Raw genomic sequence first — 23,103 nt, 5'->3', positions numbered from 1 at the left:
GCTGTTGTACACAACAAGCATCACTATCCAGCACAGAACCTGGCAGAACTTGTACACCCTACATCGGCTGGGCAGAATTGACACCAGTGACAGCAGGGCAGAGAGCGGTGGCCTGCCTGGCTGTCCCCAGAGCAGGTTTTCGGCTATCTGAAATTTCATGCCGACTCGCAAGTCAATCGGAGCTTAGCGAACCTGCTCTGGGGACAGATGGGCAGGCCACCACTCTCTGCCTGGCTTTCACTTCTGCCGGCCTGCCTGCCCTAGTGTGAAATCCGGCTCTGCGTGCAGGGGCCCCTGCCTGCCTCACGTCCCCCACACTTCTATTGCTGACACCCCAGTGTCACTGGGGTGCAGGCAGGGCCGGATTTCAAATAGAAGCAGGGCGGATGCTTGATGTCTCGGTGCCTACCTGAGGCTGGGCATCTCAGTAGGGTTGCTCCTGATGTCCTCTGCGGGTAAATGACAGGCCGACAAATCCCACAGTCTCCAGCACCGGTGCGACACCCTGGCAACATGTCTGTCCTTGGTACTTGCAGCCAAGTTGGCTGCCGCCATACACTATCCACAGTGTCCTCCCCGCTCAGGCAGGCGAGAATTGCACCAGTGAGGGGGAGAAGAGAGCTTCCATGGGCGGAGGACCAGTGCAGAGGGGAGTGAACTACCGCAGACGGCTCCAGCGCTCTCCGCAAAACATTCCAGGTCCTGACCTCTGATCGGAGGGTAGGCTGCACCCTGCAGGGACTGGACAAGCAGTCCCCTGGCTCCACGACGCACACCTGGGTCGCAGGGCAGCCAGCACAGGCACAAGGTAAAGAAGACTGCAGGAGCTCAGCACAGCATGTCCAAACACCTAGCTGGCTGCCACTTCTGCCTGCCTTGCTGGCGGCGGCTGTCTGGTCACAGCCTGCCTTCTCTAGTGGGAAATCCACCCCCCCGCCACCGCTATGGCTGCGGAGCCCTAATTACGCCACTGACTTAGGAAGCCAAAAGGGTGTGGATCGTATTGTCGACCTGACTTAGGTCGACAGTCATTAGGTCGACACCGTTGAGTCTACAGACAGCAAGGTCAACAGGGTTCTAGGTCGACATGGGCGAAGGTCGACATGGGACAAGGTCAACATGGGACAAGGTCAACATGAGTTTAGGTCGACAAATGCGTTAGGTCGGCATGAGCAAGGTTGACATGTTTTTTTCACTGTTTTTTTTACCTGAATGTCAACACAGTCAACATGGACACAGTTGGAAGTCAACCGCAGCCCCTCAGTTCGCTCACGATGCTTCAGGCACGGTGCCTCGCTGCGCTCAGCACACTATTTTATTCTCCCACCATGCCCTAGTGGATGGTAGGGCATTAAATACTGCCTGTCAGCACATGTCGGCTCATAAACCAGTGGAAAAAAGCCATGTCGACCTCGCGACATTTCGACCTAACCCATGTCAACCTAACACATTTGTCGACATAAAACCATGTCGACATTGTCCCATGTCGACCTAGAACCCTGTCGACCTTGTTGCCTGTTGACCCAACGGTGTCGACCTAATGACTGTCGACCTAAGTCGGGTTGAAAATTTACTGTATCCCAGCCAAAACTCTAGCAAGTGAAGACTTGATAGCGCTGCAAACAACTGAAAATGTGCTGTTGTTCAGATGCCTGTACTGGGCAAATGGGCCTCATTTAATAGCACAGCGTCTTGGCAAGCAGGGGAGTAGCAGGAGAGAACTGAATGCTGATTAGCCACTATGGTCATGTGATCTGTAAGCAGCAAGACTGTTTCTAGGAATGAACAGAGCACTCCATGGGTGACATTTATTAGAGATCGATGTTGGGTTTTTGGCGATTTTTATCGCAAAAACGGACGGTTTTTTTCCCCAAATCGACTACATAATGGGTGACGATTTGCGGCATAAATCGCACTTTTTGCCGCGAGATCGCACTTTCTGAAAGTGCGATTTTTTTTAACTCCGGAATTCGCATCCAGATGTTTTCCCCATTGAAAAATATACAATTCGCATTTTTAATGAGATGCGAATTTGGAAATCGCCCCAAAAAATGGTCTAAACAGCCAAAGAAAAATAGACCTGATCCTGACTAGCGATTTTGTCTGAAACATGGCGATTTTGTCAGAACCATGCACAGATCATTGTGATCTGTGTATGGTTCTTTGGTAAAATATGTGTAAAAGTAAAAAAAAAAAAAAAAAACGGTGTGGGGTCCCCCCTCCTGTACATAACCAGCCCCGGGCTCATTGAGCCGGACCTGGTTCCAAAAATACGGGGGACAAAAAGCGTAGGGGTCCCCCGTATTTCTGAAACCAGCCCCGGACTCATGGACCGGTCCTGGTTCCAAAAATACGGGGGACAAAAAATCTGGGGGTCCCCCGTATTTTGAAACCAGCACCGGGCTCCAACAGCCCGCAGTGTCATGCCACAGCCGGGGGACACTTTTTACACAAGGTCCCCCGGCCATACCGTGAGCACCGTGGCTGGTCAGCCTTGGACGGGGTACCTGGAGGAGTGGGGACCCCCCAATAAAGGGGTCCCCCCCAGGCTTCACCCATCCAGGGCTGAAGCCCGGGGCTGTCACCGGCGTCCCTGGCCATTGGACGCCGGCCTGATAGTGTTAAATTCACATTCCTAACATTGCTTGACACAGGAGAAATACAAGTGCCAGCAGACCTCCCCCGCATGCTGGGACTTGGAGAACCACAAGTCCCAGCATGCAGGGCATTAATGGGCCCGCTGGGACTTGTAGTCAACCTGTAAAAAGAATGTTAAAATAAAGCACACACACAGAAAAGTAAAACTTTATTACATACACACACACACCTCACTTTTACAACCACATACTCACCGATGCAGGATCCAGTGCTGGTCTCCCTTCTGCAGCAGAGCCGGCTACCCCTGCACTGACAGCGGGGACAACCGGCTTTCTCCGATGCAGCTAACAGCTTCTGTCGCGTTGTCTTCAGCCCTGGATGGGTGAAGCCTGGGGGGGATCCCTTTATTGGGGGGGTCCCCACTTCTCCAGGTACCCCGTCCAAGGCTGACCAGCCACGGTGCTCATGGTACGGCCGGGGGACCTTGTGTAAAAAGTGTCCCCCGGTTGTGGCATGACACTGCGGGCTGTTGGAGCCCGGTGCTGGTTTCAAAATACGGGGGACCCCCAGATTTTTTGTCCCCCGTATTTTTGGAACCAGGACCGGTCCATGAGTCCGGGGCTGGTTTCAGAAATACGGGGGACCCCTACGCTTTTTGTCCCCCGTATTTTTGGAACCAGGTCCGGCTCAATGAGCCCGGGGCTGGTTATGTACAGGAGGGGGGACCCCACACCGTTTTTTTTTTGTTTGTTTGTTTTTTTATCACAAAATCGCACATTTCACAAAAATCGCACCTTTTCATGACTAAAAAATCGCACTTTTCATCCAGAAAATCGCCCTATATCGCACTTTCTCGCACTTTTCATGCCGGAATACACACCTCATTAAATATGTGAATTCGCGGCAAAAATGCGATTTAAAAAAACGGCGATATAGGGCGATTTGAGCAAAAATCGCATTTTGCTAAAAACGGTAAACCCACTAAATCTCGCCCCATGTGCTGTGTTTCCCAGTCAGCTGCATATTGATTACTCAGGAAACTCTAGCACAGTGTGATAGCCAATTCCAGTCCTCGAGAGCTACCGTTCACATTTTCCAGACAACCTAGCTGCTGCACAGGTGCACTCATTACTCAGTGACACCTTTTAAAAGATCCACAGGTGGAGCTAATTACTTCACTTGTGATTCTGTGAGGAGATCTGGAAAACCTTAACTGTTGGTAGCTCTCGAGGACTGGAGTTGGCTACCCCGGGTCTAGCATGTGGCTTAACGGTAGGGTGACCAACTCATTCCTTTAATCCGGGACACATATTTATTACACAGGTTCTGTGGCAGTTTAAAACCAGATGAAAGCCAGCCACAGAACCTGTGTAATTGATATGTGTCCCGGATTAAAGGGATGAGTTGGTCACCCTACTTAAGGGATTCCACAGTCAGGCATACACAGCCTGCAGCTTTCATGCTAGCAGAGGTGAGTCACTGTAGATAAGGTATTACACCAGAATCCTGACAGTTTGTTACAGTAGATTTCATAATATACTGTACAATATAGTAGGGTTCAGTATATTTTGTTTACTCTCTTTTCTTTGGTTACAAAAAATGTGATAGTGTGTTTAAACATTAATGGAGTTTTTCATACCTCCCAAGATGACCTATTGCAGGAGGGACATAATGCTCTGTTTCTGGACTTCCCTCTTAATGTATCATTTACCATCACCTGTTTTACACAGGTTAAAGCATAAGAAAGTATTTTTCAACACAGGTGATTTCAATCATAAATTAGGAGGAAAGTCCAGGAATAGAGCATTATGGGCCAGATGTATCAAGCTTCAAAAGTGATAAAATGGAAAGTGATAAACAGCCAGCCAATCAGCTCCTGCCTGATATTTTTCAAACACAGTCTGTGACATGACAGGTAGGAGCTGATTGGCTGGCTGTTTATCACTTTTGAAGCTTGATACATCTGGCCCTTTGTCCCTCTGGCCAGGACAGGCTTCACTCATCAATATCTGTCATTCTGGAGCTTGCAGTGTCCGGTCCGGGGTAGAGGAGCATTGCCAGGGGTGTCCTGTCTGGTGGGGCTGCTCTGAAACCTGTCACCAGGGAGAGAAGCAGGGGGAGAATACTGCCTCCCTGCATTGTACGGGGATGTAGTAAAAATTGGAATGGTCTGGACCACACAGGGAGGGTGTAATCTCCCCTTCCCCATATCCCTGGTGAAAGCTATCACAGAGACCCCTCCCCGACAAGAGACTACAAGCTCTGGAATGCAGAGTTTGATGTCCGGTCCGGCGTTACGGGGTTTGTTCGGGGTCCAGTTTTTACTTATTCCCTGGAAAACTAAAGGCCCATACACACTTAACGATTTTCAGCTGAAAATCGGTCAAAACAGCCGTTTTGAGCGATTTTTCGGCTGAAAATCGCACAGTGTGTATGCACCGGAGATTGCCGACTAGCGATGATGCGCGCTCCCGCATCATCGCTAGGAAAGTGGGTCATCTGCTGGTTTTCCCAGCAGATGTGGAGATGATGGATGGTTTTCCATCCATCATCGCTGTGTGTGTACGCCTGCCGGGCTGAAAGATTAACCACTTTCAGCCCGGCGGACCCTTCGCCCCCCCCCGCCCGTCATACTCACCCTGTGCTCCGTCTGGCTGGCCGGCTGGATGCTGCTGCTGCTGCTGCTGCAGAGACCTGCTCCCCGGCCAGGCTAGCCCCGCCCCCAGCCTTGCTAAACACACAGAGCAGACAGCACTGCTCCCTGCTAACACCCTGCTGGGCACCAATGGTTATAATATTCTGCCCACTGCCACCAATGTATTCATTAAATGCACCAATATAATTAATTATTATATATATATATATATATATATATATATATATATATATATATATATAGATAGGGTGGATTAGTCTCCCGGCACTCGTAGGACTTGCAAGAATAAAGTAGTCAAACTGGAGCAGTCAGATCAACGTTTCGGTTTAATACCGTTTTCAAGATCAAGATCTTGAAAACGGTATTAAACCGAAACGTTGATCTGACTGCTCCAGTTTGACTACTTTATTCTTGCAAGTCCTACGAGTGCCGGGAGACTAATCCACCCTATCTGTATTGTCAGCGTGTCTGACTTCGCCGTGCACCTGGGCACCTCAACCCCGACTGGGGTTCACTTTCAGGAGTGCCAGCCATCCCTCTGCTATATATATATATATATATATATATATATATTGTTGGTGCATTTAAATGAATACATTGGTGGCAGTAGGCATATAAAATATAAACATTGGTGGGCAGCTGTGTGCGTCGCTATCTGCTGGGGACGGCTATGGATAGTGTAGGGCACGGGGCGCCCCAGGCGGGGAGGGAGGGGGCTTTGGCACTTACCCGCTTTGCTCCACAGGGCCACATCTCACCGAAGGAGGGAAGGGTCTAGAAGGGGGATGTGGTGACGGCCGCCGAGTCGCTCCAGGGGCACATGGGGGGGGGGGGGGGGTTGCATTTAAATAAATATGCATTTGTGGCAGTGGGCATATAAATATATAAATATTGGTGGGCAGTGTTGGCAGTAATGTATACATTGCTGGTCTGTGCCAGCAATGCATAAATCGTAAATTAGCATCAACACTGCCCACCAATGTTTATATATTTATATGCCCACTGCCACCAATGTACTGTATATATGGAACCCTTGGAATTCAAACCCAGCCCATTTATAATGAAAGATTTTCAGCAAAGTCTTTCGCCTCCTGAAAATCTCTTGCTCTTTGGGGAAAATGGCTCAGTGTGTACGCACTACTTTGGTGAAAGATATAGCTATCAAAGATTTTGGCAAAGTCTTTTGAAATGAAAATCTTCAAGTGTGAATGGGCCTTAACTTGGTGACTGGGTAATGAAAGTCAGGATTTGCTTATTGCTATGTGACAGGCTAATAGGGCTCAGCTACCTTTTTATATAAGTAACCTTTGGTAAAACATTGTTCAGTTAACGACCAGCAGTTTAAGCACAGGAAGCATGGTAGTAGTTAGTGCTGCACCTGAGCTTCCGTGTACAAGCATAAGGAGTGGGTGAGTAATACTGTCTGTACTACATGCTGAGGGCATAGAAGATCCAATGTGTAGTGATCCCATATTAAGGCTATTTACTGTACACTGAGGCATTTATTATTATACTGTATAGTGTGGGCACAGAAGCTTAACATTACACCATAGATACTGTATCAGCTGTTACAGCTCTCAAGGGATAGTCCAAAGTTTAGAAAGAGTTGCCTATAAAAAGGTTTGTTCTTTAATATTGACTATCTTGCATATAAAGGCCCCTTATCCACTAGTGCGATATGGCCTGATTTCATGTTAACTGGCAGGTGCTTTTCATGCAATTGTAATGCCCGGTGTGCTCCCCTGTGTCTCGCATCTCAATCGCAGATCTCACTGGCTGCCTAATGGCATCTGAATAAGTGCACATCGCAGTGCATTTTGACACCTACGATGCGATCAATCACAGGAAAGTTTTGAGTGACAGCATGGACACTCCCATACACATGCCCAGCAGCAGCAGCAGCGGATCCAGCCAGCAGCAACAAGTGCAGTACACTACTGGTTCCGATCCACAACAATCAGCACCATCCAGAGATTGATTACAATCAAATTGTAAAGTGCAACACACTTGCTGCTATGTATTGTTTATAACCATTGTCCACCAATGTGCTGGACATTAAGTCGACATTTGCAAGGTCCACATGAGTTTTTCAGTTTTATTGTCAGCACACTTCGCGCACGGTGCCTTGCTGCGCTTGGCACACTATTCTATTCTCCCTCCACACCCTAGGACAGTGGTTCCCAACCCTGGTCCTCAAGTACCCCCAACAGTGCACGTTTTCCAGGTCACCCTGCAGGTGCACTCATTATTCAGGCACATTTTAAAAGATCACAGGTGGAGCTAATTATCTCACTTGTGATTCTGTGTGGAGACCTGGAAAACATGCTCTGTTGGGGGTACTTGAGGACCAGGGTTGGGAACCACTGTCCTAGGACATGAAATACTGCCTGTTGGCTCAAATAAACATGAAAAACCTCATGTCAACCTTTTGACTGTCAACCTAATGCTTGTGTCGACCTTACAACCCTGTCAGCCTTAGCTATGTTGTCCTACTTCATGTGTTGACCTAATGACGTGTGTAATAGATTATTCAATGCAGCAGTAATATTTTGAGTAATGGACAGAATGGGGAGATAGGAGTAAGGAATTTCAGGGTCCTTGAGGAGGGGACAGGGCCCAGTGACATGTTTCTATGTAAATGTTTCATTTTGGCCTCACCCATATGCAAATTTGCACCCGTTGTGGTGATTTCCCCACAAGTGTGCAAGGTTTAACACTCAGCCCAGGTACCATCTCCACCCATCGGCATCTTCTCTCCAGTCCTCTCCCAGAGAGGACAGAAGCAAAGTAGGCAAGTATGATAATTGGACTGGATAATTTTCAATAATCTTTATTTTAGACTTGTTACTGGAGTCTTTTTTTTGTGTTCTTCTCCCTGTTATGGGGGATGATGCTACTTATCTCATATACAGATGGAGCACCTCTCAGCCAGCACTGGGAATCACTAGATTCTCTTAGCTGGCGCAGGCTGGCAAGGAGGCGCTCCCTCTGACGGCGATGCATGGGCATCTCACACGCTCGCGTGTCCTAGTCACTCGGTGGCAGGAGCGGAATCCCTGCCCTTCTCTGCTTCAGGAAAAAGGGCAGGGTTACGGGAAGTGCGGGGGAGCGGCGGGGTGGCAGTGGAGGGCTGCGGAGAGCTCAGACGGTGTGCAAACATCTCATGATATTTACAATAGCTATAGTCATAATTGTAGATCAAGAAGATTTTTATTTTTACAGGTGCGTTACTTAAGAGGGGATCATTTTGTTAAAGACATTATTTTTTTATTAGCTGGAAAGTGTATGATATGTTCCTAATATTTGAAGTCTCAGTTCTTGCTTGGAATTTTATTTAGAGAATTGTTATTGTTATACAGTATATAACTTTCTAAGACTCATAGATTAAGTTGACACCATACAGATGTTGTTATATTTCAGTCAATTACATATACCTATTCCTTTTATTGTTTCACAAATATATAAAAAAATGTTCCAAAGGGTCCCCATACACATTCCGATAAGCAGCGTGCAATGTGATGCGTTATCGGGCGGATCTCATCATATCGCACATGTGCATTTTGCATGCGATGCGATCCAGAGCAGTATAAAAAGTATGTGCAGCATCGCGTAGCATTGCACACTGCTTTAGAGCTATTTCCACTGTACTGTGGACAGTTCAGATTAACAGTGTTATTAGTTGTGAAAATATAAAAAAACATACCATCATATATAACCAATTTTAAATCTATTATGTGTAGGTGCTTATTCAGCTTCAAGATGTTTGTTTATTAATTGTATTCATTGTTGTGTACATTTTATTTTTATTCTAAATGTATTATTCTTTTGTACATTTATTATTATTATTATTATTATTATTATTATTATTATGGTACTTGTTTCCTAGCACGGCGCCCACGATTTTGATCGGGTCGGGAAAATCACATCCATCGCATGCCAACCAAATCGCATGCGATGCGATCGACCCGATGTAAAAAGCCCCAAAACCCCCCATTTTATTAGCAACCCCCCCCCCCCCCCCCGATTGTTGAAATGGCCTCCAGTGTTAACGCCACCCCACTATTGACGCCAACCCGAAGCGTGGCGAGCGGTGGCAGTATGCGTCCTCCGACCTTTTAATGCCCCCACTATCCACGTCGGCGTGGAGTTGATTTTATATAGTGTGGTGATCGCACGCGCATAACTTCACAGGTATACGTGTCCCCTCGCGGGGCTCGCTGTGCTTGCCACGCTTCGGGCTCAGTGGCTCGCTGCGCTTACCACACTATATAAAATCAACTCCACGCCGACGTGGATAGTGGAAGTATGAAAAGGTCCGAGGACGCGTACCGCCGCCCCTCGCGGGCTCGCTACACTCGTTACGCTTCGGGTTGGTGTCAATAGTGGGGTGGCGTTAACAATGGGGGGCCATTAACCATACTTTCTAGCCCTATACAATGAGAAATTGGCCCATTTCCCAATGTTCCCTATGTAAAATCGGGTTGATCAACCAGATTTTAACTTTAAAAATAATCGAACATTATTCTATGGGCGGTATTCAATGAGAATACCTGCAAGGTGCAGCGAATCCTTTTTATGATTCGCTGCACATTCGCCACGTTCCAGAGCCGGCGGGCTCCGGTATTCAACGTGTCAGGGGCTCGCTGCCCCTGACTGGCGAATATGAGCTCCTGCGGCGATTGCCGCAGGGAGCCTGAGGACGGTGGCAGGCAAAGAGATGGAAGTCTCTCTGCCTGCCCCAGAACTTTGTGGGGGGTAGGTGGGCTCCCCGGGTGCCAGGCAGCACAGGCTGCCCCCCAGGGGTGCCAGCAGGGGACGTATATTCACTATACCCGATCGTAACGATCGGGTGCAGTGAATATATGAATATGTAATGAGCGGCTCGGCTCCGGCGCCCCCTGCTGGCTGCTGTGTAAAAAAAAAAAAAAAATTTTTTTCTAAATTAAATATATAATATTCATGTGCTTACAGCACATGAATAAAAATAGCATGCCCCTCCTCAGAATAAAATTCCTGATTTTTTTTGACACCAAATCTAAAAAACAAAACACTTTATTTTAAAAGTTCACATTCCACTTCACCATAAAAAGATAGCGATTGCTACTCGGTGAATCATGGTGAAAAAAACCTTGAAATGTATTCGCCATGTGGTCATTGAATAGGGTGATTCACCGTTTTAGTCAGAAATTCGCCAAACAGCACAAATTCGCCATAAAAACATGGCGAATCAGGCTCATTGAATACCGCCCTATATGGGAAAATCGTGTTGATCACGTCGGTCGCATCGCAGCCCATTATAATGGGCCGCGATGGACCCAATCAACGCGATTTTGTCTTTCACCGGCAAATACACTGGTGATTGACATAAAATCGGGTCCATCGCGTCGATCGCATGCCTTAAGTACCTTAAACTTAAGGCATGCGATCAACCCGACGGGCGCCTTGCTAGGAAACTATTATTATTATTATTATTATTATTATTATTATTATTATTATTATTATTTCATTAGTGCATGATCCCTAATCAGTGGCATAACAACAAATTTTGCGCCCCCTCCCATCCCAGTTAAAGGTCCCCATACACTTGATCTAAGGACAAGTCGGACCAGTTTGCCCTGTAGAGACCTCTGGCAGCTCCCCGGGAGACTGGTTACGATTTGTCACTTGAAGTGCCAAATTAACCTCCGGGAGCGAACAGGGGGTCCGTGCGGCACGAAGGTTCCTGCGGCGCTGTCTGCAAGCCGCAGTCAGAAGGGTCCCTGCGGCGCTGTGTATTGCAGTGACTTTGAAATAACTAGCGCTACCCACCGGGCGGCGGCGGGAAGCGCTGCTGGGTTTGAAAACACTGGCCGCACACTGTTTTGCTGAGATTCAGCCAATCAGCGGGCAGCCAGTGTTTTCAAAATCAGAAGCGCTTCCCGCGCCGCTGCCCGGCGGATAGCGCTAGTTATTTCCAAGTCACTGCAGGGACCCCGCCAACTTAATAAACAGCGCCGCAGGGATTGCTTATCCCAAATTTACTACCCCTTTGAGTGCCAACGTTGCTGTGAGCAATCTTTAAAATATCTGCTAGAAATGCCAGCATTGCTCACAGCGACTGTTCTTTTAGTATAAATAAATACAAAAACCTCCAAGTCAATTCATTGAAGTTTAGTTCAATGTTGCACCCAAAAAAACAGTCACTGGGGCATTTTTTACGGATATTTTGAGAATCTCTCACAACAACGTTGGCGCTCAAAGGGTTTTAATAAAAAGGTTTGCGTCGCAATTTTTACACCCTATATTGACAAATTCCCATGGCTCTCAAAGGGTTAATATGAATTATTCCATTGCAGGAATATAATGGTTCTTCAGCAGTTTCTTCTTCTGCTCCTATGTTTATACCCAATAAATGAAGCAAATGCCCAAAAGCCAAATATATTACTGCTTCTGGTTGATGATCTTGGAATCGGGGATGTCGGTTGTTTTGGGAATAATACGATAAGGTAACAATCTGCTATGTAACGTTGGTATCCACTGGGCACTGTGCTGCTCTAATTCTTAAATAGAGATACAAATTGTGTCTTTCGTCACTTACTATTTACGCCTCCGTCCCCAAAGAGATCTATTGCTAAGAAGATAGGCAGAGCACACAAGGCAAGCATCGGAGTGGTGTTTGGGTTCTCCAGTGCTGATATGTTGGTGAATTTAAAAACGTGAAAACACCTCCTAAATTTAAAGAGCTGATAATGTATATCTCTTTACACACTGTTCAATATGTTCTATTGAACTGTTTAAACAGTATTACAATAATTATATACAGTACCAGCATAAAGTAGGTATATAAATTAATTGCCATCCCCATTCTGCCTAAGGTTTTAAAGTGCAATATATATATACCTTTTTTATTAAAAAAATAAATGGTACTCTTTACCTAGAAGGGCGGGCATCGCATGCACTAAAAAATCGCGATTTCCCATAGGGAACAATGTTAAATGTCCCAATTGACCTGATTTTCCTGTTCAATGTCTCAATTGACCCGATTTTAAATGGCCCACAGAGGCCAAATAGGCACCCTGAAGTGTGAAATGGCCCCCACAATTGTTAACGCCACCCCACGATCAACATCAACCTGAAGCGTGGCGAGCGGCGGCAGTACGCGTCATACGACCTTTTCATACCCCCACTATCCACGTCGGCGTGGAGTTGAGAATAGAAAGTGTGGCAAGCGCAATGAGCCACCGAGCCCGAAGCGTGGTGAGCGCAGCGCGCCCCGCTAGGGGACGCAGACACCATCACAGGTATACGCGTCCCCTCGCGGGCTTCACAGCTGTCCGCGTCCCCTCGCGGGGCTCGCCACACTTCGGGCTCGCTGCGCTCGCCACACTTTCTGTTCTCAACTCCACGCCGACGTGGATAGTGGGTAATGAAAAGGTCGTAGGACGCGTACCGCCGCCGCTCGCCACGCTTCGAGCTGACGTTGATCGTGGGGTGGCGTTAACAATTGTGGGGGCCATTTCACACTTCAGGGTGCCTATTTGGCCTCTGTGGGCCATTTAACATTGTTCCCTATGGGAAATCGCGTCGGTCGCATCGCATGCTATTTTTTTGGTCGCATGCGATGCGACCGACGCGATTTTTTTTTCCTAATGATGCCCACGATCAGAATCGTGGGCGCCCTTCTAGGTAAAGAGTACCAAATACATTTACAAAGATGGAAGTTCTACCTTTGCGACTAATCAGATTTGATCTATTCTCTTCTAGCAGCTGCTAAATAAGAAGTAGAACAGGGTTGCCGACTATTAGATTCTCCTCTCCGGGAGAAGCCCGGGTAGGTGACTTTCAGCAGCCATTCGGGGGCTGGGCTTGATCGTTACAAAATTAAGCCTCGCCCCCAGGTTTTAAATGGCTTAATGCATGTATCTCCGTGGAGGAGGCAGAGCTAAAATTACGCGATTGTGACATTATAGCTCCGCCCCCTCCTCTGAGACCCACGGATTGTTGCATTTAAATGCTGTTATCGGGGGCGAAGTGGGGATCCCCCTGAATCCTGGAGGGTTGCCCACATTTCCGGGGGGCCGGGAGGGGGACCTGATTTTCGTGAGACTCCCGGCCATTCCGGGAGGGTAGACAACCCTGAAGTAGAATCTGATTGGTTGCTGTAGGCAACACCCCATCCTCAATATAACTCTCTCACCTTATTAATTTACCATTTTTATAAATTAACTATAATCATTAGGAAGTAATTTAAAGCCTGATTCAGAGGTACATGCTAATGCAGTCGTGGTTGTGACTTTTGTCATAGCTGCTAATGTGAGATTATGCTAGAGCCTCAGCCAAATGGAATGTCCAATGGTGCATGGCTAGGCACTGGGTGATTCATTTACACAGTTTGTTTTTGAGTGTGTTTTGAGTCCCTGTACAGTTTTACAAATAAGACCTCGAAGTAGGCACTGTTCTGCCTAAATCCAGGCAGGTGGGATACATACAGTAGTATACAGTACATTTAAGTATCTCTGTTACAGTTATTGTGAACACATGTTAAAGTTTATTTTAATACACATAACTATGAGCCTTATTTTGGTTCATTCTTTCTGACAAAATCCTTCTTAGATGGGCAAAACCATGTGCACTGCAGGTGGGGCAGATGTTACTTGTGCAGAGAGAATTAGATTTGGGTGGGGTTTTACTTCAAAGTGAGATCTATATTGCAGTGTAAAAATAAAGCAGTCAGTATTTTCCCTGCACAGAAACAAAATTACTCACCCAAATCTAATTCTCTCTGCACATGTTATATCTGCCCCCCCTGCAGTGCACGTGGTTTTGTCCATCTAAGAAGGATTTTGTCAGAAAGAATGAACCAAAATAAGGCCCTATGTTTTTCTTTTTATATTCTCTGGGGCTGATACAATTTTGTATTTTATGTGTTTTCACACAGCACATGGTCCAGAAATATTGTTTGTGTCCACATTTATAGGCTGTGTCATTGGGTGCCGGACGCGGTCCTGACAGTCGGGATCCCGACTCTCAAAACGCAGACAGACGGGTGCCCGATGGCCACCCACTATTTTCCCTTGTGGGGGCCATGACCCGGGCAGTAGGGATCCCGACGTCGGGCTAATGACTGTCGGGATCCCGACTGTCGGAACCCTATACCACACCCGTGTCATTACCTGCGTCTAGATTGTATTTTCATTTATGATCAGGGGTGGGAATGAGCATTCTTACAGAGGCAGTGTGCAGTAACTGTGTGTTAACATAAATATGTACAATAAAGACCTACAGTAATTTGCTGAAACACGTAAGTAGGGGGTATCCATTGCAGGTGCCTTACAGTTTGGTGTATTCAATGCGGCCAGCGAGGGGGTTAAATGGCGGGGATCGCAGAAAACAAGCAAGCTGTCTAACCTGCTCGCAACACGGCGGGGAAATCCTTGCTGTACTGTAGCGGCTGCCACGCAGTTTCCCCCTCGCTCCAAAAACCTGGCGAGGGGGGGAAACAGCGTGTGCGGGGCTATCAGATGAATACTGACCCTGCGAGCTGTGACAGTGAGCAGGCAGCCCTGCTCACTGTCACAGATCACACAAATCATTGACTACACCCAATTTACTCTATCCAAGTTAAAAAAAATAAAAATACATGAATGATCTGGGCAGTCCTGAATATGAGAGCATGTACTGTTTTTCGTGCACTCATTTTGTATCCACTCTGCATCAGCCTCTATGAGGGCCAGATGTGCTAAACTTTAAAAAATGATAGTGTAGCGTGAAAAAAATGACAGAGGCTGGTGGATTGATCACAGCCTGTGACATGGCAGTTAGGAGCTGATTGGTAACTTACTGTATCTATCGCTTAGGGGCGCATTTATCAACCTAGAGCGATGACGGCCCGCGGTGACATCGCATTGCGGTATTGTGAAATACCGCCTGGATGTATCATTAGAAGGGCGCAGGGACAGGGCTCCAAAAGGAGCCGTCCCTGCGAAGCCCTGACCCGGAAGCCGGGGGTCTGCGCATGCGCGGTTATGCACTGACCCCCGCCGACCCCTCTAACCGCACTGCCCCGCTTGACAGTGCGATCCCGCAGCCATAGGCTACAATGGGCTATTGCCATGCCAGAATGGCGATAGCCCAGGGATGCGACGACGGGCTGCCCGATGTTAATACATCGGGCAGCTTCGCATCCCCCATAGAAACCTATGGGGGATGCGGCCAGTGGCGGTGCAGGGGGGATCGCAGCAGGGATCGGAGGTCCCCCTTTGATACATTTTGGTGATACTTAAACGGGTGTTTTCGGGGATTTAGCCGCAAATATGGTTTGATAAATGGGCCCATGGGTGCATTTGGCCCTACGTGTTTACTAATATTGCCTTTACCTGTGGTCTCTCCTCGATACTGGGCACAAGGTACAGTACATATTGAGTACTGCATGTGGTTTTGCTCCTTGTAGAGGTGAATCTTTATTAATGATGTTGGTTTTCAGTGGCTTAGTAGGTGACATGGTAAAGTCATGTTTTCTATTTTTAGGACTCCTAACATTGATAGATTAGCAAGAGGAGGTGTAAAGCTTACACAACACATTGCTGCTGCTTCCCTATGTTCCCCAAGTAGATCTGCTTTTTTGACCGGCCGGTACCCAATCAGAACAGGTAATGTGTACTTTAAAGATTATAATCTTTAGCTGTGTAGCTTTCACAAGTTAGATTTTTCTTTGAAAAAACAAGCCTGCTAAGTAAGGGCTCCCATACATTGAGGCGATTTGGTCCGATTTTGGCCGATTGCGACCAATCGGCCTGTTAAATCGGACCAAATCGCCTCTCCCTGACATAGTCGGGTCCGATGCGCGGTCCTGTGCACATCGGAGCTGACAAGGTGGTCGGACCGGCTGGCCGTCCGACCACCCATTCTGGGGTGGGCGGGAAGCAGGGACGCATGCGATCCATCACAACGGATCGCATGTGTCCCTGCCACCGGGAAGGCGGTTCGCACTCTGTCGGGTGTCAATACACTGCTGCGAGACGTCGCAGGCAGTGTAGGGGCACCTAAGAGTCATTCACAAAAAACACTCAGCATATCCCCCAAGACTGCTGAGGATGAGGCTTGCTAGTCTTCTTTTTTGCAGTGGAACAAATAAACAACCCTAAAATACACATAGGAAAATAAAATCTAATGTATCATTCATCTTGCCACATGCAAGAATAGCAGCAACCTCTGTACTATGGACCTTATTCTGGTCTGTTTGCAGCCAGAGTTCGTTCGTACAGGGCCCGATGTTTGGCACATGCGCAGCTGCATTTCTGCTCATGTGCATATGCCGGAGGGCATGCGGCCATGGCGAATAGACTGTTCACTGGGTGCACGCACCCAAGGCTGCGGCCATGACATCGGTGCCACGGGCGGACAGCTGACATCACAAATGTCAGCTGCCTGCCCACTTCCTCCCAAGGGTGCACGCAAATCTAAGTGACCTGGGAGTCACTTAGATATATGCATTTATGTTCCACATCATTTGATTGTAGGTGACCATCGAATTATGTGGGTGTTAAACATCCATTTGCAGGCCCTGCGTGTGATCACACACTGCAAGGGGGAAGGCGTACCACCATTCGCAGGGCGGGATTTGGTTGACTCACAAGGATGCCAATTAGCATCCATGCAAATCAACCAGAATAACCCCCTATATACTCACTGGAACAGGACCGTGATCTCAATGTGCTCTGATCAGGGTGGCCCTCTGGCAGAAGGGGGCCCAGCATCCACTCATTAATATGGCTATGTGCTTATCCCCTGAAAACACCTGTTTTTGTGAGTTACCCAAGATATATCTCCAATTGCACAATTGTAACTGCAAAAGAAGAAACTACTGTTTTATGGACGGAATGTAACTTTTTTTAAAAGAAGAAATCACTTACAAGGCATGCTTTGTCTTGTAAGTGATTGCTCCTTTATAGAAACGTCCGAGTTCAGCCGGCAACCCACACTACCGCCGAACTTGGGCGGGATTACATTCCACCCTATAAGTCTCTATGAGGGATGTTTAATTGGTGAATCCACAAAATTTGCACCCAATAGCCAACACCATTTTCACATTCTGTTAGCTGTCCTATAGGCTACACTTTGTATAGTTTAATTGGAAAGGGGTCCTTAATATCCCTCACCATCAATGGTCACTTTAGCATGTATAGTCAGCAGTAGTATGGCAAGGTGGTACCAAAGGAAAAGGGAAGCAATCTCTTTACTTCTGATACTTGGACGCACCACTGTCGAGGAGCATGATTTGAAAATGCTGATTCTACTTCTGTAAGGTATGCTCAGGTGAAAATTAGACTTTTGCTGTAGCGGCATTGTGTCTAATCACAGTGGGATCATGTCTTTGCTGATAGATGGCATGGTGTTTTTCCCACATCCGCATGTGTAGTGAACAACTTCGCCTCGGTTTCTTCATTCCTGGAAAGTTGTTTCGCAGGCCTGTGTGAAAAACACCAAGTCATCTATTGGCAAACACATTAACCCACTGCGATTTAGATACAACGCCGCTACAGCAAAAGTCTCGTTTTCATTTGGGCACACCTTATAAAAGTTGTGATTTTATTTATTATTTGGATCACTGATTATTTATAACCCTCATATCGTCATAGTATCCAACTAAATGAATATTTAAATTAAATTACTTCACGGAGCACTTTATGATTTATTGTTTTATGAACACTATACAGTTAGTACTGAACACTCAAGTTATTATGAAATATTGCAATAGATTTTTTATTATTATTATTTATGCTCCTAACAATACCTTTTTTTTTAAATAAACTAAGCATAGTGCTTACAGTCGTGTTAAAGATTTTAATGCCGGTGCACAAAAAAACTGTGACACCTTTGTTTTTATATTTGAACTATTTAGGCATGACTGGTCACACAGGTTATAAAGTTGTCCTGTGGAATGCTGTTTCTGGAGGGCTTCCTACAAATGAGACCACATTTGCAAAAATCTTGAAAGAACAAGGCTATTCTACAGCAATCATTGGTGAGCATTAAATGACATCTCTCAATTATTTCATTAAAAGATCAGTATACACAACATACTGTAAAGGTAAACAATATCAGACATTTCATATCCCTGATATCCATGTTCAGTTGCAGGCCATATTATGCCCACCAAAATGATGAAAACCAGGGTTGTGGTGCTCAAACAAGCCCCCCGCCACCAAGACCCACCTCGGGCTGCCACTAGGAATTGTGGGGCCAGCTGCTCGGGACAGCTGTACCCACAGCACCCCCCCTGTCAGTGGCCCTGGACCCACCCATATGAAGCTCCACCCCTTTTTTAAGAACAGCCATGCCTCTGGTGCAGCAGGTCCTGCTTACAGAACCATGGAAGTTGGGAGGTATGGTAAAACTGATCAAACCATGTAGGTGTACTTACAGTGGCTGCATTCAGATTGGAAGCAATGTCCTCTGCTATTCACATACTACTACACTATGTCTTATAGTAGTGCTTGGCAGATTTCCAGTTAATTTCCATTATACTGTTGTTATCAGAATGTACAGATGTACTGTAGCGCCTGTCATTCAATGCCGGCACCTGCCAAAACATCCCCTCTGGCGAGCACTGGCGAAAGGGGACTCTCTCGGCGGCTGGGCAGCAGGTCCCTGCCCATCTCTGGTTCGGGGGGGTCGCCCCCTGGCAGGAGCTGGCGAGGGCTAGCGATATTTTCTACAGCCCATGTAATGATGGAGCCGGCTCCATCTGGATGAGCTATACTTTTTATTGTAGTCCCTAGAGTTCTGCCTTACACTGTGACAGTGGCTCCGGAACTTTGTAGGGTAGTGGTAACCTAGCAGGACCAGATTAGCAATGTAGCTGATGGAACTCCAGCTCCAGGCCTCTATGTAAAAATATGCCTATTATGACAGCATTCTGATAACAAACCACAGCTGGACATATGGTCAGACATAAATCACAAGTGTCCCGGAGGTGACATGGTGGCTGCCAGTGCTGAGATAAAGTGTCTGATCCTAGAAATGCAGTAGTGGTGGTGAGCAGCCGATGCTGGGACAGCATTGGTGAGTATAAATTCTGGAATTATGTAGACCTGCATAGGCAGTTCAACCCTGGTGCCAGGTGTTAGCAAATCATGGCTTGGGGACCATCAGACAATGGGAAGATTCAGCTGGCTTTTGTATTTGGTGCCAAATGCGAGCCAATCATGGCTCACGGACTGACAGCCAATATGAAGCTAGCCAGAAATCTCCACATACTTGGAGTGTCTCATATGAAAAACACCACTGAGCAAAAGAGCCAGTTTGGCGGCGGTGGAGTGAGAATACTTCCCGTAAAAACCTCTGGTGGCTATGGAAGAGACGAGACAACAGCTTAAAGAGATGGCACCGCTGGCTTGGACAGTCAATAGACAAAAGCTTTGGATTTGGAAAAAAAAACAGAGAGCGCTGCTCCTATGGGAAGCATAAGAGCCAGTTAAGCTCCCCATTGCAATCTTTCCCATCATGTTGGTAAACAGCCTTGGCCACCTTACTTAGACTACCAATTATTGCTGCAGTTAAGGAAGCCACAAGCGTGAGACCCATTCTTAAAGTGGACCTGACAGACGTAGGTCACTAAGCTGTGTCCACTGTTAAGTATATAAAATATACTGTGGGGGAGGGTTCAGTTAGGAAGCGAAAAGGAAGAACGATGTTGCATGTAGGGCATTGTATTGCACAGTATATTGTGCACTGGGAGGGTGCTGAAGGACATACTATGTAATGAATTGTGCAATGGGGAAACACTAAGTGGCATATTATATATACTGGGGGACTTAATGGTCACCAAATTGCATTTTATGTATTGGAGGCATTAAGTGTTGGGGTATCCAGACAAAATCTTGCCTAGAGCACCAAATTGCTTAGGTCCTGCTGTGCCCAACCTCCTCCCACACATGACATTGTGACCTTGTAGAGCAGAAAGATCAGTGTGGGGTGTGTGATGATGAATAAGATGCCTCCTCTAGACCTCTTAGAAGCTACAATATGTACCATTGGGGCATCAACTGTGTGGTCCTTTTGGCCTTGGGTCCTGGCCGGTGGCACCATTCACATACCATTTGTTATAGCGTTATATTATCCACTTTTACAGTACAACAAATTTCCTTTTTTCATCATATCTCACACACATAGAAAATAACTGGATTATGTTAATAATAAAATATAATATGTTGCCATAGTACAGTATTTTAGAAGTTGTTCATAAAGTAGTTGTTCCTAAAATGTAAGCAGATTGGTAGCAAGGGATGTTTTTTCGATGTCCCCCCCCCCCCCCCCCCCCCTTCCATTTTACAGAGATGTTTCCTGAGATCCAGATGTGGGCATGGACTGAAGTTGTTTGGTGGACAATTAGGTGCATTTGGACAAATACAGTAGTAAACCTTTTTTATTGCATTTTGTTAAGGGTATTAAATAACTCTTCTAATTGCACAGTGCTTCAATGTATGTTAGTGCTAAATGAATAAACGTTTATACATGGATTATACATATTAATGTCCTTTTTTAAATTTGCATGATCAACCGTTACACTTTTTTTTTTTTTTTTTTTTTTTTTACAGGTAAATGGCACCTTGGTGTCAACTGTGAAACAAGAAATGACTTTTGTCACCATCCATTAAATCATGGGTTTGATTATTTCTATGGCACTCCTTTCACACTTGTGAATGACTGTGAGATCTCAAGGCCAAGTGAGAGCCATTTGGCTTTTAAAAGAAGACTATGGTTTTATGCACAGATTTTTGCTATTACGCTGCTCACACTTCTAGCAGGAAACTTATGGCATTTTATCAACGTACCCTGGAAAATTATTTTTGTTTTCACCCTTTTTGGTACAGTTTTCTTTATGTACTGGTATGTAGCCTATGCTTTCCAACAGTACTGGGACTGCATCTGGATGAAGAACTTTGAAATTCTTGAACAACCAATGGATTTGGAAAAAAAAGCTGGTCAAATAGTTAGAGAAACCAAGGCATTCATTAACAGGTAACCTATGCACTGATGTACATTGCACTTTTGTAACACAGTAACGTGATTAATATTTAAAGCTAGGTATACATTTATGCCGAGTGACTTGTCTGCTAAGTCACAAGGTCTTGTAAGGTTACATAAAAAATATTACCCACTGAGACTTATTATACATTAACATTATATGTTTCTAAAAAATATATTTTATTAAACCTTAAACCTGAAGTGGTGAAAAAGGGGAACTGAAAAATGGGATGTTCACCAGAAATAAAGCTATCCTTTTGTGGGCACAAAAAATATAAATAAAGTTTTAATATTTGAAAGGGATATTCCTTTTGATAAACCAAATATTCTAATAACAATGGAATATATCTGTTTTGTTATGTTAGTTTTACTAATAGCATTCACAAATGTTTCACAAAAATGGAGTAGTTACTTTTCCACGGCACTTACTATTGCTAGATTTGGGGTGCAACACTGTTGGTAACTGCCTCACCTTTTTAAAGTAAAGTTGAATTGAGCATTAGACCTAGGGTGACCAACTTTCCAAAGTGCCAACCCGGGACAGGGGGTTGCGGGCTCGACAACCCCCCCCCCCCCCCCCCCCCAGGAAAGTCGTTGGTTAGGGGGCAGCAGCCCTCCGACTTTTTAGTCACTAAGGTACTTAGTATAGGGCTACTGCCACTGGCTAGGCCTGGCTGGGATTGGGAATGGAAATCCCATTATATACTGACTAAGGCATCATGATCCGATCCAGACAGACAGTCCAGAGTCCAGACCAGACCAGTGCAAAAACTTTCAGCATAGCCCAGTATTAGCCCTTAGCCCTGGGTTTGGCCGGGACGCGGGATTTAGGAGGTCTAAATCAGGACAGTCCCGGGCAAACTGGGACGGTTGGTCACTCTAATTAGACCAGATAGCACACCTGGGGCCAAATGAAATAGGGTGTGAGAATCAGGAAGTGAGAGATTTTGGGTGAGATTTCCCTTTTTTTTTTTTTTTTTAAGCGTTACTCAGTTACATCAAAATCAAGTGATAGATGCTCTAAAAAAATGGAAAATCTCTCACTTCCTAATTCTCACACCCTATTATATTTGGCCCCTGGAGTTTAAAGGGACTGCCCCTGCAGCGATGGCGATGTGCGGTCCCACGCTTTGCCATAGCCTGCAGGGTAAGACAGTGCTTGCACTCTTTCCTGCTAGATCGCTGGTTTTTGTCTATAAACATTAGGCAAAACCCCACTAAGCACGATCACATAGGGCTGAACACAAATGTGATAGTTACAGAAATATTTTTAACAATAGAGTAGTATCCTGCAGAAAAGTGGGGTCCCTTGTCGGGGGCTGCAGGCTTAAAATGCATTGATCAACACAAGGACATCTCCACTAATTATTATAGTGAGTACAAAGCCCCTCTGATATATAAAAATATATACATCAGCGGTGGTGCGGCACTCCACAAACAAGGCAAAGGCAGGTAGTATACAACGGTTCAATGCCAATTTATTTAGCATTTTTCATCAGGAATAAATTGGCATTGAAAAGTTGTATACTACTTGCCTTTGCCTCGTTTGTGGAGTGCTGCACCACCTCTGGTGTACATGCTTTTTCGCAGTCAGGCACCCCAACAGAATTCAGTGTGTATGTGGCTGTGCTGGTCCCCCAATTTTTTTTTATTTTTTTTTGGGGGGGGGGGGGGCTACTCCCTGCTCCTCCTCTGCTCTGTATAAGCTTCATTACCTGTGTAATTTCACTGACCTGTGTGAGCCATAGCCAGGGGAAGTGATGGGAGAAACGAGCTCCTGGTTGTGGCTGTGTATCTGGCTGCATGTCCTGGTAGCGCGTTCTCCAAGAAATAATTCTGTC

At 46.1% G+C, this 23,103-nt stretch overlaps 1 protein-coding gene across 4 annotated transcripts in view; it reads left to right on the top strand.

Annotated features, from left to right (window-relative positions):
- The first annotated feature begins 3,970 nt into the window (after positions 1-3,970).
- The window catches only part of LOC146058789 (arylsulfatase D-like), a 28,014-nt gene continuing 8,881 nt past the window's right edge, over positions 3,971-23,103 (top strand). The window contains exons 1-5 of one of the 4 annotated variants that reach the window (XM_083171014.1): positions 3,977-4,069; positions 11,590-11,739; positions 15,761-15,882; positions 18,135-18,257; positions 20,833-21,256. In XM_083171014.1, coding sequence (XP_083027140.1) covers positions 11,597-11,739; positions 15,761-15,882; positions 18,135-18,257; positions 20,833-21,256 — 812 coding nt within the window. In that variant the 5' untranslated portion in view covers positions 3,977-4,069; positions 11,590-11,596. Of the gene's footprint in view, positions 4,070-6,510; positions 6,664-11,589; positions 11,740-15,760; positions 15,883-18,134; positions 18,258-20,832; positions 21,257-23,103 lie in introns of those variants that run through there. The other 3 variants (XM_083171013.1, XM_083171016.1, XM_083171015.1) reach the window with 3 other exon arrangements.

This window comes from Crinia signifera, chromosome 2 (assembly GCF_055691185.1).
Source record: "Crinia signifera chromosome 2, ASM5569118v1, whole genome shotgun sequence".
Taxonomy (NCBI): domain Eukaryota; kingdom Metazoa; phylum Chordata; class Amphibia; order Anura; family Myobatrachidae; genus Crinia; species Crinia signifera.
Note: the sequence above shows the minus strand (reverse complement) of the source record. Positions and strands in the feature narration are given on the sequence as shown.